Source organism: Protobothrops mucrosquamatus, unplaced genomic scaffold, assembly GCF_001527695.2.
Source record: "Protobothrops mucrosquamatus isolate PMUCROS unplaced genomic scaffold, P.Mucros_1.0 scaffold_19, whole genome shotgun sequence".
NCBI classification, from domain to species: domain Eukaryota; kingdom Metazoa; phylum Chordata; class Lepidosauria; order Squamata; family Viperidae; genus Protobothrops; species Protobothrops mucrosquamatus.
Window position 1 is genome coordinate 1532220 of NW_015386095.1, and position 14811 is coordinate 1547030.

At 39.1% G+C, this 14811-nt stretch overlaps 1 protein-coding gene across 1 annotated transcript in view; it reads right to left on the minus strand.

Annotated features, from left to right (window-relative positions):
* REV1 (REV1 DNA directed polymerase) overlaps window positions 1–14811 on the minus strand; it is a 65372-nt gene that overhangs the window by 42946 nt on the left and 7615 nt on the right. The window contains exons 2-7 of the mRNA XM_015831504.1: window positions 13071–13137; window positions 12443–12575; window positions 11068–11236; window positions 8760–8909; window positions 4058–4740; window positions 3614–3721 (exon numbers count right to left, since the gene is read on the minus strand). Of these exons, the coding sequence (XP_015686990.1) occupies window positions 3614–3721; window positions 4058–4740; window positions 8760–8909; window positions 11068–11236; window positions 12443–12575; window positions 13071–13127 (1300 nt within the window). The 5' untranslated portion in view covers window positions 13128–13137. The remainder of the gene's footprint in view (window positions 1–3613; window positions 3722–4057; window positions 4741–8759; window positions 8910–11067; window positions 11237–12442; window positions 12576–13070; window positions 13138–14811) is intronic.

The following is a 14811-nucleotide window of genomic DNA, read 5'->3' on the forward strand; positions in this document are numbered from 1 at the left end:
TATATTGGACCTAATTCTTACTAATAGAGAAGAAATGATAGAAGGAGTTGAAGTTGCCGGAACCCTGGGCGAGAGTGACCATGTCATATTGGAATTCAATATAATGCAAACACAAGCAATAGAATATAATCCAACCAGTGTCTTAAACTTTAAAAGAGCTGATTTTAACAAACTCAGAGAGAGCCTAAGAAAAATTCCATGTGTCATGGTTGGCTCGCTATGCAAATCCCGCTCTCAACCAGACAGCAGCAATGTGAGGGGGGAGGGAAGGCAATAGAATGCAAGGAGAGTATCCGGAAGGGAAAAGGAATGCAAGTGTGCTGACTTGAAACCTGAGATAGATCCAGCATTCCAAGGCCGTTGGCTGGGAAAGTCCAAGGCGGAGAGACTGTTCCCAAAACAATGCAAATGTAACTGATTGGCTAGATCAGGGGTATCAAACTTAATTTTATTGAGGGCCGCATTAGCATTGTGGTTGCCCTTGGGGGGCCGGGTGGGTATGGCTGGGGTGGGTGCGATCTACTGGGTGGGCGTGGCTGGGGTGGGCGTGGCCAGCTCGACATCACTCGCGTCAGGGCACCTGTGCGGGCCTGGGCAGGACTGGGGCGGATCTGAGGGTCTCCAGTGGAGGGGGGAGGGACCAGGGCGAGCGCCGGGGCATGGTCCACTGGAGGAGCCACCGTCCCTCTCAGGCCATGCAGGGGGGCCCTGGACATTGGCACGGATTGTCCAGAGCCCTGGGCAGCGGAGGTCAAGTGCCCAGCCTGGTCCTTGAGCTCCCACGGCACTGGGACCCCACAGCCCTGCCTAGCCCAGCTGCACTTCCCCGAGGGGGCACCCACTGCGCTTACCTCCTCCTGCTGCTGTGCTCGCTCTCCTTGGCTAGGTTGCTCATGGTGGGTGCAGGAGGGCAAAGTGTGTGGGTCAGAGGGAGGCCCATTCCCTCTCCATGCAAGACCTGGCTTTGTAATCAAAGCATCCTCACCAATAGGGTGGGAGACCACCAGAGGATGGCGAAAGGGCAACAGGGCTGCTGGTGGCCAAGTCCTAAGGTAGGACTTCCATCAGGCCCTCCCTCCCTCTCATTCCAATCTCCCTCCCTCCCTCCTTCCTTCCTTCCTTCCTTCCTTCCTCCCCTCCTTCTCTGCCTCCCTCCTTTTCATTCCCATCTCCTTCCTTCTTTCTCTTTCTTTCTTCCTGTTTCCCTCCCCTCTTTCCTTCCCTCCCTCCCTCTCTCTGTCCAGGAAGGGATGAGGGGAGGGGGAGAGGTGGGCAGCACGTCTCTCAAAGATTAATAGAATTGGAAGAGACCTTTGAGGTCTTCTAGTCCAACCCCCTGCTCAAGCAGGGGACCTATACCATTCCAGACAATGGAATATCCAATCTCTTCTTAAAAACCTCCAGTGATGGAGCATCCACAACTTCTGAAGGCAAGCCTTTTCACTGGTTAGTTGTTTTCACAAGTCCTTAGTTCTAGGCTGGTTTTCTTCTTGATTAGTTTCCATCTATTATTGCCTTGTGATATTTTGGAAAATAGGTTGACCCCTTCTTCTCTGTGGCAGCCCGTCAAATATTGGAACATTGCTATCATGTCCCCACCCCTAGTCCTTTTCACTAAGCTAGACATACCCAATTCCCACAAACATTTGTCATATGTTTTAACTTTCAGCCCCCTAATCATCTTTGTTTACCATCCATTTAGACCAGATGGTCCCCCTGGTTTGGTTTATAGAACAGTGGCCACGAGCAGAGCCTTCTTAGAGACAGCACCCCAATTATAGAACTTTCTCCCAAGGAAAATATGAACAGTGCATCCCTCACCCGTTTAGAGGCAACTCCAAACACACTGTTCAGCCAGGCATATGTAGAAAAACAATTCCTTTTTTTTTTGTCAAACAGCACTAAGTAAATTACTATTATTTTTCTTTCTTAAAATGCACACTTTTAATATTGTTTTAAGCAGTGCTGGTGATGCTTTACAATAGCTGTCTTTGAGAGTTTTCTTGTAAACCACCCTGCATTTCTCTGAAACATTTAATTTTAAATTAGATGTTGATTTAATAAACTAGGCAGAAGAAACAAAATGTTTAAAAACATCTAAATCCCACAGACCTACTGCCTCCTAGGCACATACTGCAGAGAAAATAAGGCATTCCATTTCTAGCCAGCATAGTCACAGGATGATGGGAACTGTGGTCCATGACACCCAAAAGACATTAGTTTGGGTACGGCTGGATCAAATTATAAAAGAGCAGATGAGAGGAAGTAGAAGCAAGAAACACTTTCCACATCTCCATCAAAATAATTGGGGGGGGCAGTTGACTCGGCCTTTTAATTTCAACTCACACTAATTCCTCTTAACTTCCCATTCAATCCAAAGAGTTCAACTATTGGCTGGATTTTAGGGAGGGGAGGCGGCAAGAATAGACCATGAAGCCAATCTATGAATTTGCTCTCTCACCTGCCTGCATACCACCTCCCTGACGCAGCATGTGTGTGTGTGTGTGTGTTTGAGAGAGAGAGAGAGAGAGAGAGAGAGAGAGAGAGAGAGAGAGAGAGAGAGAGAGAGAGANTCCTCCTCCTCTTCCCTTTCCCTCCTGGCTCTCTCTCTCTCACATACACACACACACACAGAGAGAGAAACCCTTCCTGCTTTCTCCTCCTTCTCACCCTTTCTCTCCAGCCGCCATAGAGGCTCACATGTTGCCGGCTACTGGTAGTTCCAGGCTGTGGCTCTGCATCCGGCATGAGTGCTGCGTTCCCCTCTCCGGCCCTACCATGTGGCGGAGAGGGCGACCGGGAGCTGGCCAACGCTCAGCTTGTGCCACCGCACGCTCTCACAAGCATGTCCTGGGGTGCTAGGCTTACAGAGCGCCATGGGCCGAGCAAGGAAAGGCACAGCATGGCAAAGCAGAGCCGGACTAGGAGAGGCCCAGCAAAGTGGGGCGTAGCTGGGCATGACGGGGTTAGGCTGGGAGGGGCAGGGTAGGGTGAGACAAATGAGCTGCAGCTGTTGCTGCGCATCACCAGCCCCCGAGCGCTCACCGTTTCATGTATGTGTGCCAGGGGGGCACCCAACCGGGTTGGGATGGGCCAGGGCTGGGGCAGCAGGGGCCAGTCCCTTGCCATTTCTGGGACAGCCCCGGGGGCCAAATCTTGTGCAAAGAAGAGCACCTAAGCTGATTAAAGGTCTGGAGACAAAAACATATGAAGAACGGTTGCAGGAATTGGGTATAGCTGGTCTAGAGAAAAGAAGAACTAGGGTGACATGATAATAGTATTCCAGTATTTGAGGGGCTGCCGCAAAGAAGAGAGAGTCAACTTATTTTCCAAAGCACCAGAAAGCAAGACAAGAAACAATGGATAGAAACTAATCAAGGAGAGAAGCAACTTGGAATTAAGCCACCTGTCTGAAATGGTATAGGGTCTCTTGCTTGAGCAGGGGGTTGGACTAGAAGACCTCCAAGGTCCCTTCCAGCTTTATTCTGATTATTATTAAGTATTTATGTAACAATAGATTGTGAACAATCATTTTTTTTAAAATGAACATTTATTTAAATGAATAATTAAGTATTTTTAAAAATAAACATTTGGTTTAGATATTAATACGAACCTTTTAGATCTGGTTTATCTCGGATACCAACTGATACAAAGAAGCAGTCCATATCCACATGCATTATGCAACACTGATGTTTGGCTGAATTCAAAAAGAATGTATTATCTAGGAAAAGAACAGTAAACAGACAATTTAATCCTGGCTAAATAACTATCCATTGTTTCTAATAAAACTAATAATTTAACCTTAAAACTTATATCTCGATTCTTCATTAATTACCTTTTAGTAAAATATAAAAGAAACATCGAACTATAGAAACTTTCAAATTGCCTAACATCTCCCACCTTATCTTTAGTTACCTATACAACTCCAATTCCCAAATACTTATATTCTGACCAAAACAATCATATCAGGAGAAACGTAGCTAATCAAAATATCCACCATTTCACTGAAAAATAAGTATGTGACAACTTTTTAAATATAATTTTAAAATATTTTTACCTAAGTCAGCTTTATTTATTGTAGATTGTCCTGCTTTATTTTTTTTCAACTTTTCTCTTCCTGGGAAGCTAGCATTATTTTGTTTCTGTAGTGTGTTGATAAACTCTGTAAATTCACATTTCCAGGTAGATATATGATGCAATCTTGAATGAGAATAAAAATCTGAAATGAAATTGCCATTAGAAGGTTTGCACAAAGGTGAATAATCTTCCTTATTAGGATCAGGTACTGAAATAGTGCTTTTTGTGCTTGAAGGCCCCTGAACAGTATAGTGATGAGCACCATTTATTTTAATATTACTGTGCAAAGATGAAAAAGATGAATGACTCATAGTCCTGTGCACATTTCTTAAAAGTTCAGTGTTTCTGTTGCTTTGTTGCAAATGCTGCGTAGAACAGTCTCTAAAATCAGTGCTTTCTTTTACTTCTTCATGCAGAGGAGACAGTCTACTTATAACATTTTTGTCAAAGTGTAGCAAACCATCCTGCATCTTTAAGGCACTGTTGGAACTATGACTATGTCCATTAAAAATGGAAAAGTTGTCTTTCTGATGTATTCCATTCTGCTTGCTTCTGGAAAGAGCTTGCTCCAGGAATCTTGTAGTTTCAGCTTCTTTCTTTGATTTACTCACTCCATTTGTTTTCATTTCATTCTCTACTTCATGCTTCTTTACAAGACTATTTCTAAAAGCAAGAAAATTGATAAAACAAATACATAAGACAAAGGTTAAACTATTTCCTCTTTTTGTTGTAATCCTTTTATATGAAGACTAATAACGGAACTTACTATGACTTGCGTATTATTTTCCATACTTAAGAGGCATTTTCCAAATATTTTAATTTTGTTATACATTTGTCACACTTTCAATATATATACATTATGCTGTACATATTTTGTTTCATCACCTAATCAGAAATTTAATTTTACATAAATGTTAGCAGCACTGACATTAAAAATCTTTCAAGCCTATACTTTATGATTCCAAGAGTTCAGATTGACATAAAAATTAAATGGTATACCTATACTTGATACATTCAGATCTAAGTAGCCATTCTATTGGTAAATAGAACATTTGACAGATACTGTTCTATTCCCTGAACTGTCATATGCTATAGGTTAAAGCAAGAAAGTCTAAGTTTTAACTCTACAACGAACCTGGCTGCAGCTATCTTGGTCGTTCTAGGTTACCATACAAAAGGGAGGGGGGATGGAGTATCTCTGTTAATCTAAACAATATTGTGTTCCGTGGGAATTAAGGTCATTCTCTCGCTTGGGAGAAGAGGGTTGGGCGTTTTGTTAGAAAGCCCGCCAAACTGCTCTATTGGGTAGCGTAGTTATTGCATAGCACTTTTACTTTGTAATAGTGTAATATTTTGGAGAGAATTTCCGACTTGGTTTCACTTTTGACCATGCCAATATTTTGTATCCAATAAACATGTTCTTTGAGGAAGTTTCAAGCCTCGGAGTTCTGATTTATTCGGTTCTATCTATCGAAACCATGACATTAAGTTTTAATTATTTGATGTATTCTCTAAACCGCAATGTAAAATTAGAGATCTTTCCCAGTATTCTGGGATAAGTAAAGGAAATAAGGGACGGGCTCAACCGAACATATGTGAGAGCTGCTGTTAAGGTCTACATTGTGGTAGTAAGGAGAGCAAAGCAGCAACACTTCTCCATCCTTATTGCATCTGCAGATTGCTTCCCTGCAGCTCTGTTTCAGGTGATACGGTTCCTCGTAAGGGGTTAACTCTAATCTCTTGCAAGTTGTGTGGAGGAATTTGCACATTTGTGGATAAAATTAACTCCCAGTTGGACTCTGGCCTTGTCACAGGTCTAGAAGAGATGCTTAGAAAAGAGTCTTACCCAGTTATCTGGTAACGGTTTGAATCTGTTGGACCTGATGAAATGGACAGGTCCTTAGGATTATGACCCTAGTCATCTTTAATTCCATGCAGCGCCTGGCCTATGAAAGCGCTTGGGGGTAATTGCATGAATGGGTTCTAGTGGTGATGAATTCTTCTTGGGGTAGGGGTCAGTTCCTTTATCTCTTAAAAAAATACCAAATTATATAACTCTACCCTTGGTGAATTAAGTGATGCTCTGGAGGCTGTGAAGTTCTGGGCAATGAGCAGCTGTCAGTCATGGCTAGGAGGGCCTTTGATAGCTCTATCTTGTGCACAATAGGCTTGTCCATGACTGGCAGACCCTGCTTAATTACTCATGCCCTAATCACCTCATATAGCCTGCAATGCAGGTTACTCTTCTGCTCTGCAAGTTGCATTGGTTGCCAATTTGTTTTCGGATCCAATTCAAAGTACCGGTTTTAACCTTTAATCCCTTCATGGCATAGGACAAGGCTATCTGAGGGACCTCTTCTCCCCAATTATTTTAGCTTGTCCTATTAGAGAAGACATGCTGCGAGTACCATCAGCTAGAGCTACATTTAATGGGTCCTAGGAGATGTGCCTTCTTTACCATGGCACTTACCTTATGGAACATTCTTCCCCCCAAAATAAATTAGTTCCATTTCTTTTGGCCCTCAAGACCTGGTTATGTTATAAGATCTGCGGTTCCAAGGGAACTAGAGATTTGCTTAGATGGATCAATTGTTGAGGTTGCCTTATTTATCTCTCCTCACCCAGGGTTTTATTTTTATATTATTTATTTCTTAATATAGATTTCTATATTTTTTGTATTTGTTGTTTGTATATTTGAGGTTTTTATCCAAATGTTGTGCACCACTTGAGTCAATGACAAAAACAGCTTGGATGTCTTAAATGGAAAAATAATATACTTTAAAACAATTTTTCTCACTAATACTACAACTCATAGTATATAAAACAAAATACACATTTTAAAATTCAAAACTGCAAATAAGGAACAAACCCATACTAATGTACTTAATTGGTGTTATTATGCTAGAAATGGGTTGCACATAATAAAACTCTGGTGCATCTAGTATGAGCGGACCTGGCTTTAATACTGACAGCATAAATTTAATAAATTAAATCAGATCATCACCACCTGTCTATACTTCTACAATGTGTTTTACATATGGGTACTCTTACAGTCTTACAAACTGCAATTAGTCCAGAATGTGATGACTTGTATGTCTGCCAACTACTAGCAAAGAGAACATAACCAGTACGGGGCTGATTTTGTAGACCTTATAGTGGTTACAATAGGTTTCCAGATACAGTTTAAGTTACTGATATTGAATTATATAGTAAAGCCGTTCATCATCTGACATCTGCACTTACAGGATTGCCTACTCTAATCAAAATTGGCCCAGCTCATATCTTATAGAAAGTTCCTAGTGGTCCCCTAGTTCTACTAGCTTAGGCTAGATAGCACTGTTTTTCTTTGGCAGCACCAATACTTTGGAATGGCCTTCCTTTGGAGATCAGTCTTGTTCCCTCCCTGTTGTCTTTCAGAAAATTCATGAAAACTGAATTATTTCACAGTTGTATCTGTCTGTCTACTTATCAACCAACCAACCAACCAACCAACCAACCTACCTACCTACCTACCTACCTACCTACCTACCTACAGATAGATAGATAGATAGATAGATAGAGTGAGCCGTGGTGGCACAGTGGTTAGAATACAGAATTGCAGACTAATTCTGCTGACTGCCAGCAGTTCGATTCTCACTGGCTCAAGTTTGACTCATCCTCCCATCCTTCTGTGGTCGGTAAAATGAGGACCCAGATTGTTGGGGGCAATATGCTGACTCTGTAAAATGCTTAGAGCTATAAAGCACTGTGAAGCGGTATATAAGTCTAAGTACTATTGCTATTTATCTTCCTTGCCATTTATGTGTTTTTATAAATGGATGTTTTAATTGTTACAGTATAACAATTAAAAGTCTTTTGACTAAGATGGGGAATAGGTTTAATAAATAACAGCTTCTAAATAGCAGAGAAATTAGCAAGAGACATCATGACTGGGGCATGGATAATGATTGAACAGCTCTCAATTGTTTTCAGAAATCAAGGTATGAAGTAAAAAGGCAAAGGTAAAGGTTTCTCCTGTCCAGTCATTTCTAACTCTAGGGGGTGATGCTCATTTTTATTTTTTAGCCGAGGGAGCGAGAGTTGTCTGAAGATGTTTTCATTCGCCAGCATGACTATACACCAAGGCGCATGGAGCATGCAAGAGCACTGCAACAAATCTATACTAGTGCAAACAACCCACTTTATATATGTATCAGATTAGGTTTTAATATTACATTGTTATGTATACAGTATACTTATCTAAAAAAATCTTTAATATGACTGCATTTGAAAGAAGCTTGATTTTGAAAACAAAAAAAAGTAATTATTTTTGTTTTATTTATTAGATTGATATCTGGCTTTTTGATCAGAGATGAAAGCAGCATATACAGCACTCCTTCCATTTTTTTCCCCACCAGAAGAACCCTAGAATATGAGTTGGGCTGAAAAAGAATGGTTCACCTATAGCCTCCTGTGAACTTCCACAGCTGAGGGTAGACTTGAATCTAGGTCTCTCTACTACAGCAACACTTTAACCATCACAACTGCATGGGTTTCACACTTAATTCCATTCTACTTTAAACTATAATGTGAGGTATACTTTGAGATCTTAAAATAATTTAATATACAGTATCAACATAAACTCATCAACATTTCTCAATCTTAAACTTAATTTCAATTACAAAATGAAAATAATTACTTACACCCTGTTGAGTCCCACAGAGATATTGCTAGGACCTGGAACTGAATCTTCAGGCTTGCATATAGTATTAAACCAGAGGCCTTTCTGAATACTTGTCTGTTTTGTGTAAAGCTGATAAGGAATATATGAAAGGAGTCGTCCAGCCTTTATGCTGTAACAGAATGTCAGAATTTTAATTGCTCAAAAACTTCATGAAAAAATACTCTTTATATACAGTGGAATATTTCTGTTCTGAAAGCCTTATTAACAGGTGTGCATATGTAAAGGATATACTATAATCTAAATTCAATTGTTCTTACTTTCAAGAACATTTTTAGACAGATTTTAAGTGGTTTTAAGTGGCATTACATATTTCTAATTACTCACATCATTCCTTTCAGAAATACCCAAGACTTAAGCATACTTCATCTGAATAGGAGGCATTCTCTTATTCACTTTATTGAAATAGCTTTTGAAAACATGTCAAAACTGTTTCATATGTGTGATTATACTTTTGAGAAACAAAAATTTACATTCCTCTAGGTGCACACTGGAGATGCTAATTTAGCAATTCCTTTGGACATATGAGTTAAAAGAAAAAAGGAGGCACAAACATAATTAAAAAATCTTCAAGGAAACTCTACAAATCAAATTGTTTCTGAGTAAAAGGATGTCTAAATTTGAATGTTTTAATTAAAAAAAATAGAAAAGACAAGTAACCTGATTTAAGATTTCTGCCATTTAAATCCTTATGTGATGCCAGCCAGATGAGGACAGAAGTTATAAGGCAGTGATGGCGAACCTTTTAGAGACCAAATGCCCAAAAACTGGCCACGCCCCTGCTCCACCCCCTGCCCCGCCCCCACTCTGCCTCACCCTGCCTGCCCACAGGGCCACTCAAACCACCTCCAGGGCCCACCGCAGATTGCCCAGGCAGCCCAGCAGCGCCATGGTGGCCACGCCCTCTGCCCACGCGCTGCAGTATCAACTGCGCGTTGGGGCGTGAGAGCAGAGTCTTATCTACGCTGCCTGGCTGCCATGTCCTTGGCTGCGCTGCTCCGCGTGGGCCACGCTCGGGGCGACTCTCCTCCAGGGAGGCTGCTGGTGAGGAGGGGGTCGCGGGCGGAGGCAAGGCTGGGGCAACAGCATGTGTGCCCACAGAGAGGGCTCCGAGTGCCGCCTCTGGCACCCGTGCCATAGGTTCGCCACCACTGTTATAAGAGAAGTGCTTACTTTTTCTGTTGTGTTCCTATTCCTTAGTCTTATGGTCTACCACAGGTTGAAGAGTGAAAGTGGAAAGAGAGGTGCTCTACCACAGACTTTCTCTCCAACTGATGAAGGCACTAGATTAGAAGAGACTAAGTATCTAAAAAGGTTTCAATTTTTTAAAAATAAGAAAAATAATAACACATAAGGTTTTTCTACCTTGGCCTGTTATGATTTTTCAATTTATTCACTTTTTATGATATCTTGCAAGATCAACATGAAAATCATATAGAGAAGTTATAGACTGTTAATTATTTAAAATGTTTTATTTATGTTGTTAATGTTTAGTGAATCAAATACAAGTTATTACACAATTTGTATTTATAATCCCAGAATATTCTCAAGTGTTACACTGTGATAAATGCAGCAAATATTCTGTTATACAGAAAAAGAGAATAATCAGATTGATCTGGGAAAATGAACTGGAATATTATAGTAATATAATTCTTTTTGATGTACTTTTCATTTAGCTTGCATTTACACTAATAAGAAATTTGGCAAAGACTCAAAAACCAATCTATTTGCAATTAAGAAAACTACAGTAGGATCACATTACCCAATTAAAAAAAACTTGTGGTGTTTGTGATTAGGTTTCTATGGGAATTGTGCAATTTTATCTGCTACCTTGGGGATAGTCTCAAGTACAGATTATTTTTTCAATAAGTACAGTACAATTCAAATTACTTCAGCAGAATTGGTTATGTTTAATAATTATAAAATAATCTAATAAAGTTTAATGCATATAAGTTAAAGCAAAAATAAGGAAATTATTTTTATATTTAAATACAATATGTATATTATGTAAAGCTTTCTATTTAATTATCTGTACTTTTAATGTTTTAAAATTTCCACTAGATCTGATTAGTGCTATCACAGAGCCACTAATGTTATCATTAATGAGAATAAAATCCATTCAATGATAAAAACAGAAAACATGTAATAGAATTTTTAAAATAAGATCAGTTTTTCAGAATGTCTGTGGTATTTTTAAATGAAATTATGGACCTCATATTCAGAATATTCAAACAGGATTATCAGTCTGCTCACAATTCTCTAATATTTACCTATCTATTATCCAATCTGGTCGAACTACTTTTTCTCCCTTCAGTTCCTTTATTTTGGCATTTGGAAGATTTGTAGCAATAATGTGCGTTGTTTTGGATCTAGAATAGTATACATGATATTGTCCTCCATGCAACATCATTAGCCGCCTCAATTCATCAGCAGAAGGATCTGTGATAAAGATACAAGATATTAAAAGTATTAAAAGAAATCATGAAATGAAAAACCTAGCATTATGCTTTGGAATTAAGAGTAGTTGTTCAACTAAATAAAATGTTGATGATAAAGCATATACAGTACAGCATATACTGTGGTTTATTGATAAATATTTATGTCAAAATGTCCATATAGCTGTAGATTTCACAATTCTACACCCCTCAGTAAAATATCAATTTTGGAAAGTTGTCACGACTGTTTTTCTATTAGGTTACTTTTAATATTTGTTTTAATATTTCTTCTTCATTCCTTATTCAATAAAATATCTACACTAAAATGCTATAATCTGGAGGATTCCTGTTCAGAGTTCCAATAGACTTGCTAACCCTTTGTCCAGGATACTGGATTTTATTCTGTCTTCCTTGCAATTTTTGTACTTGAAATTCAGACAATGTTGACTCATTTCTTTCATCCATTGCTTCAGTAACACTCAGAGTAGCCATGCTCTGAAATATTGTTAGAAATATTTGCTATTAGCATATTCAATGAAGATTTAAAAGAGAATGCTGTATTGTGGAACAATATACAGTATTCTATTTTTTCTTTTTTATACTATGACAGCTTGAAAGCCATTTCTATCCTCTCACAAAGCATTTTGTTTTTGAAAACTTAACTAAAGTATTTTTTTACTGGGAGTCCCACAAGTGCTATAGCAACAATGAACTATTACTGTTGGGGCTACATTGTAGCCTAATTTTTCAAAGCATCTCTTTGGCCATTCCACAAGTGTAATGATAGTGTCCACTCAACTATCAAGACTACAATACATAAATAGCAAAAGAAGTATCTTTTAAGTAGAAACCCATCAGTCCTGCTCTTCATTTCATAATTCAGATAAAAAACAGAAAAGAAATGAGTAAATCTGCCGTATGCATTTTGGAATTATATACACAGTTTTTTTTGAAAAACTAAGTTAAAGTGATCTATCAAAATAAATAGGAGTACAATAAACACTGCATTCTGGAAAATTTCATTCAGGGAATTTAGGCAAGCAAAAACTGGCTCTTCTTTCAGCAAAGTTATAGAAGATTCTAGTTAGGAACAGAATAAACTTACAGCTTTGCCATTTGCCCACATATTAGTATTTTCGTTAATTTTTTCTTAACCCTAACTATATTCCTAGAGGACATTTTGAACAGTTTATAAAAATAAAAACATCACCTGTGAAGCCATTGACAAAGATGGCAACTCCACTGAAAATGCTGGATGAATTTTCATCTTTCTGATGTTGCAGAGCTGCCTCTGAATGAAACTGATTCTCCAATTTCTGGACTTTGGCAGACATATATCCTCCCTTGAATGGAAATAACATGGATCTTTAGAGGTTGATTATCAACTTGATTGATTCTACAATTATATGAAAAAAGTTTAATAAGTGTGAAATACTCATAATGCTAATTCATAACTTATGCTTTAGAAAACATACAGTACTAACAAAACATACTAACAAAATGAAAGAGATCACATTATTACTGCTGAGTAATGAGATTCCAGCCTCTGACCTATATACATAGTATCAATTTCATTTTTCAAATGGGAAGTGTTACATGTTTAATTTTTATATGCACTGTACATTTTATAAATCTTATGTGTCAACCTTAAGTTACTTCTAAATATCAGAAAGAATGATTTTCAGTCCTATCTGAAGTTGCAGTATTTACCACTACTTCTTTGGCATGGCAATGGTGAGTATGTTTTATTAATGAAATAATTAAAGTAGTACAAAATATTTAATTCTCTCTCAATTATGTTTATTTATTTAGTTAAAAGCTTTACTGCATATACTTACCCATGCCCCCCAGCCATCTCTATCACTGGCTCGTTTTCTCCATCCACCTTGCTTCATAGTGAACCTTCTATTTGTGGAGGGGGAAAAAGGCATTTATTTTTGGCATTGCTACTAGAACACTTGATATTGCACAGCCAGAAATAATTCATAGAAAATAAATTACAATTAACTATTCTAGAAAGCATTTGAATACATTGTTTCTACAAGATATTAATTTATAGTTTACAAATTCTTTAAAAACATTTGACTGAATATTTCCTCATTTCATAGTTAATTTAAGGTATATCTTAATGCTATATGCTGGTGTAGTTTGATGCTTAATTGTATTAAAATAACAGCCAATATTGTAATATTTAGAGCTAAGCCCACAATTGAACAATTAATAATATCAGGGGGAAAAAGGAGGTATACTCAGAAACAGCACAGAATCCTATCCTTACTCAAAGCTTGTATCATATTTGTGTGAGCATTAACTTAAGATAACAATGCTGTTATTTCAAATAAATATTGCATGGATAAGAGTCAGGGACAGGCAAGCTGGATGCCTTCACCAATATCCTCAAACTTCCATCTGCAGATGGGAGCTTATAAACTACAATCAGCAATTACATAACAAAGTCAATGGTCTATTTCAGTGATCGTGAATCTTTTAGAGACCGAGTGCCCAAAAACCGGCCCCTCCCTGCCCCCCCCACTCCTGCCCGCTCCACCCCTGCTCCGCCTCTGCCCGCAGAGCCACCCACCGCGTCTACGGCCTGCAGCAGATCACCCAGGTGGCCCAGCAGCGCTATGGCAACCACGCCTTCCACCTACACCCCACAGCATCAACTACGCACAACAGGGTGCAAGGGTGGAGTCATATCCCTGCTGCCTGGCTGCCATGTCCTTGGCTGTACTGCTTCGCGTGGGCCTGGCTCAGGGACGACTCTCCTCCGGGGGGGGCTGCTGGTGAGGACGGGGCCGTGGGGGAGGCGGGGCTGGGGCGATGGTGCATGTGCCCACAGAGAGGCTCTGAGTGCCGCCTCTGGCATGCATGCCATAGGTTCGCCACCACTGGTCTATTTCAATAAAGGACACACCTTTATTTCAGAATAAATATTGATTATATTCTCAAAATGACTTAAAGATATCCAACTGCACAAGCATATACATGGTATCTACCAGGAAGCTTAACTATACTGTTTCACTTGTGATTGCTATGATAAAACATTCTGAAGACATAAACAAGGCAAAATTCATTATAAATTAAAGTCCATGACTTTCAATACAAAGTTGGAAAATGTATTAATTATCATTGTCTCTGGAGGAATTGAAGAAGAAAATAATTATACCAGTACTGCCAGAACTTGCCTGTTTTATTCCCTTATGAAGTCGTACCGTACTGGTAGCATAAACATAAATTAAGAACACGGAAGAATTTCCCTCTCATTACTGTCATGTTGCTATCCTGAACTTTAAAACATCCAGAACAATTAAAGATACTTATCAATCTTTTAAAAATGTTTACAAATGGAAACCATTAATAATTTAGCATAATTCTCGGCCTTTTTCGCCGAGCCCTGAAGGCCCATCTATTCCGTGCGGCCGGCCTGGCGTAGTTTGGATTGTGTTTCAGTGGGGGGTTTTGTATGGGTGTGTTTTTAGAACAGGCCTATTATTCAATTCGATTTTAAAACAGAAACTATTTATTTATTCGTGGTTTTTAGTATCGCCTGTTCACCGCCCTGAGTCCCGCAAGGGA